We start from the raw sequence: 2458 nt of genomic DNA, 5'->3' as shown, positions 1-2458 counted from the left end.
TAATATTAATATATACACACTCACAACACTCTTCTACAATTATTATTGTTGCAGTAAATAATATCAATATAATAAGGAAAATAATCAAATTAGAATATTACTCATTTGTTATTTCATATTACCCTACCATTTTTGTATTTATATGCCACCTTTGTAAATATTTTATTTATATTTTTAATAGTCTTTATGAGTTTCGTATATTTCCAATTTTTTCCTAATTTACACATTTTGCAAAGATTTTACAAAAGTGTTAAAATTTTATCAAAATAGTAAAGTTTGATAAATTTTATAAAGTTAAGAAAATATCTTTATAATTATAAATGCTAAAATGCTACCAAGCTCATGAAACCTTCAGCCATCAGAGCGTACTTCTTATTGACAAGGAAACTGGAATCTTTGAAGGCACTACCATCTCATTTTTAATTTCCAATTCAATCTTTCTGTTTTTTGTCCTTGCATTCCTTTCTTCCAACATTTTTGTCGCCTCTACCTGTTTCGGTCTGTAATCCGGATCATTTACGCACTTTTTATTTTCGTCTGTACCCTCCACTTTGCAGCCATCTTTGCAGTCGGCTCCTGTGCCTTTAGTTTCACAAGTTTCATCTGTTTCTGTCGAGCTTTTCCCATCTTCTTTGGGGTCAAACTTAGGGCAGCTTGTGCTTGCTTCTGACTTTGCCTTAAGCTGCAACAAACTGCTTAGGAGGTTTGCTGTGTCGTCGACGTTATAGTTTAGTTGCTTTAGCGTTTTGGTGGTAATTTCTCCATCCTTAAGTTTTGGTATTTCCACCTTCTCTAGTATGGCTTTTAGGTCGTCAGCTGTGGCTTTAGCTTTATCTGTTGCCTTGTTTATTTCCTCCTCTGCTTGCTTCTCTGCAGTTTTTTCACCTGTTTTTTTGTATGCTTCTGATAGTGACGTTTTTAACGACTGTGGCTCTAGGAAATTTTTAATTGCCTTGTCCGTAGTTTCACCGCATGCGTGTACATCCTCCTTAACCAGGCCCCCAATCGCCTTAAACAGCTTGTGATTGTCAGTGTCTCCGCCGGCTCCCCAGGTGCCGAGCTCGTTTAGTTGTGTCGTCACAGCGCTTTCTGAGCTTTGCGTGTTGTGAAATTTGAGTTTTAGGATCCCATGTGCAATTGTCACGGCGTTGTTGTCGCTGCCCCCGTGGTCCCAGATGTGAGTTGCTTGATTGTTTGACCCGATTAGAAACGCGCACGCGCTGGTCGCTGTGCCGTCCACTACTTTCTTTTCCGCCGTTAGCTTAGCGAATCCTTGCTCATTGAGGTTTTTTAAGTCTGCTAGAGTTTTCCTGGCTGTCGGTTCATCTGTCGTCGTTGGGCAGCCCAAACCTCCTGTCGTGCTGTGCTCCGTTGCCGTAGCCGTGTCGTCTTTTACTATACATTTTCCGGCTGTTCCGTCCGTTTGTTTTGTTGCCTTTAGGAGCAGCTCTACTATTCCTGTAATGTGGCCGCCCACGCCTGCTGCTGCTTTGGTTGCCATTAGTGCTTTGTCCGCTAAAACTGCCGCCTGTTGCGCCGCCTGGACTGCGCAGTGCCCTGCTTTACCCGCCGCTGGTGCGAAAATCATTGCTTTTGCTGTGTTGCGTTCCGCCAGAGCGGCCACTGTTAGCGCCTTCTGCGCATTTAGCGCTGCTTCGAGGTGTCTTTTCTGATCGGCTACCTTACCGACACCGATCCCGGCTACACCGCTCAAGTCAGTAGCTACACCGCATAGCCGCTGTATGCCTCCTTCATTGAATGCTGGCGCTGACGCGTTTACGCCAGCGATTATAATAAACGTCTGTAGCCACGTTTGTCTGGTCCAGCGAAGCAAATCCATCTCTTTGTTTTTGTTGCCTTAGAATTAAGATCCAAGCTGCGTGTCGTTTGGTCTACTGTGGGTTGCTTTCAGGTGGGGTTCTTGGCTCGTTCGACAGTATTATGCTGGGTTTAGTGAATAATTTGTTGCATTTAAGTTTAGTAATTGTTTTATCTTTGGTTTTGGTGTGTTATTAGCCGTTGCGTTTTCTTTTTTGTTGTTTGCGCTTCTCTTTCCGCATACTTATGTTGCCGGCAGAGATGACCACGGGCCGGCCGCGCTGTTTGTCTTTCTTTAAGTTGAGCCGCACTCTGCCCATGTCTATATCTTAAACATCAGCCGCTTTGTTTTTGTCTTGCTGGTTGCTAGCGCTCCGGTCTTCACCCTTTTCTCATCAGTGCCCGCACAGTTATCGGTGTTTTGTTCGTTTTGTTCTGAAGACAAACTTGTCGCCAAGGCTGTGGCCTCAGCTAACCACTTGTTTGTAGATACGAATAGTTTAGTGCTTGAACTTGCTCTGTAATGATTCTTTTTTGCCAAGTATCTTGCAATCGTTGGTGGTAGCCTAAAGATTAGTCTCTTTGCCCTTGTCGTTTTCTTTACCTTTTTGATTTTATTGAGTGTTTAAGAGGTAGTACC

The 2458-nt window shown here is 43.1% G+C and overlaps 1 pseudogene across 1 annotated transcript; it reads right to left on the bottom strand.

Moving 5' to 3' along the window:
• Nucleotides 1–358: 358 nt before the first annotated feature.
• Nucleotides 359–1858, bottom strand: TEOVI_000772300:pseudogene (annotated as a pseudogene). The gene has a single exon. A coding segment is annotated over exon 1 (1500 nt).
• Nucleotides 1859–2458: the final 600 nt, after the last annotated feature.

The sequence above is a fragment of the Trypanosoma equiperdum genome, assembly GCF_001457755.1.
Source record: "Trypanosoma equiperdum strain OVI genome assembly, contig: ctg_1906, whole genome shotgun sequence".
In the NCBI taxonomy this organism is placed as follows: domain Eukaryota; phylum Euglenozoa; class Kinetoplastea; order Trypanosomatida; family Trypanosomatidae; genus Trypanosoma; species Trypanosoma equiperdum.
This window is presented reverse-complemented; position numbering and strand designations above follow the sequence as displayed.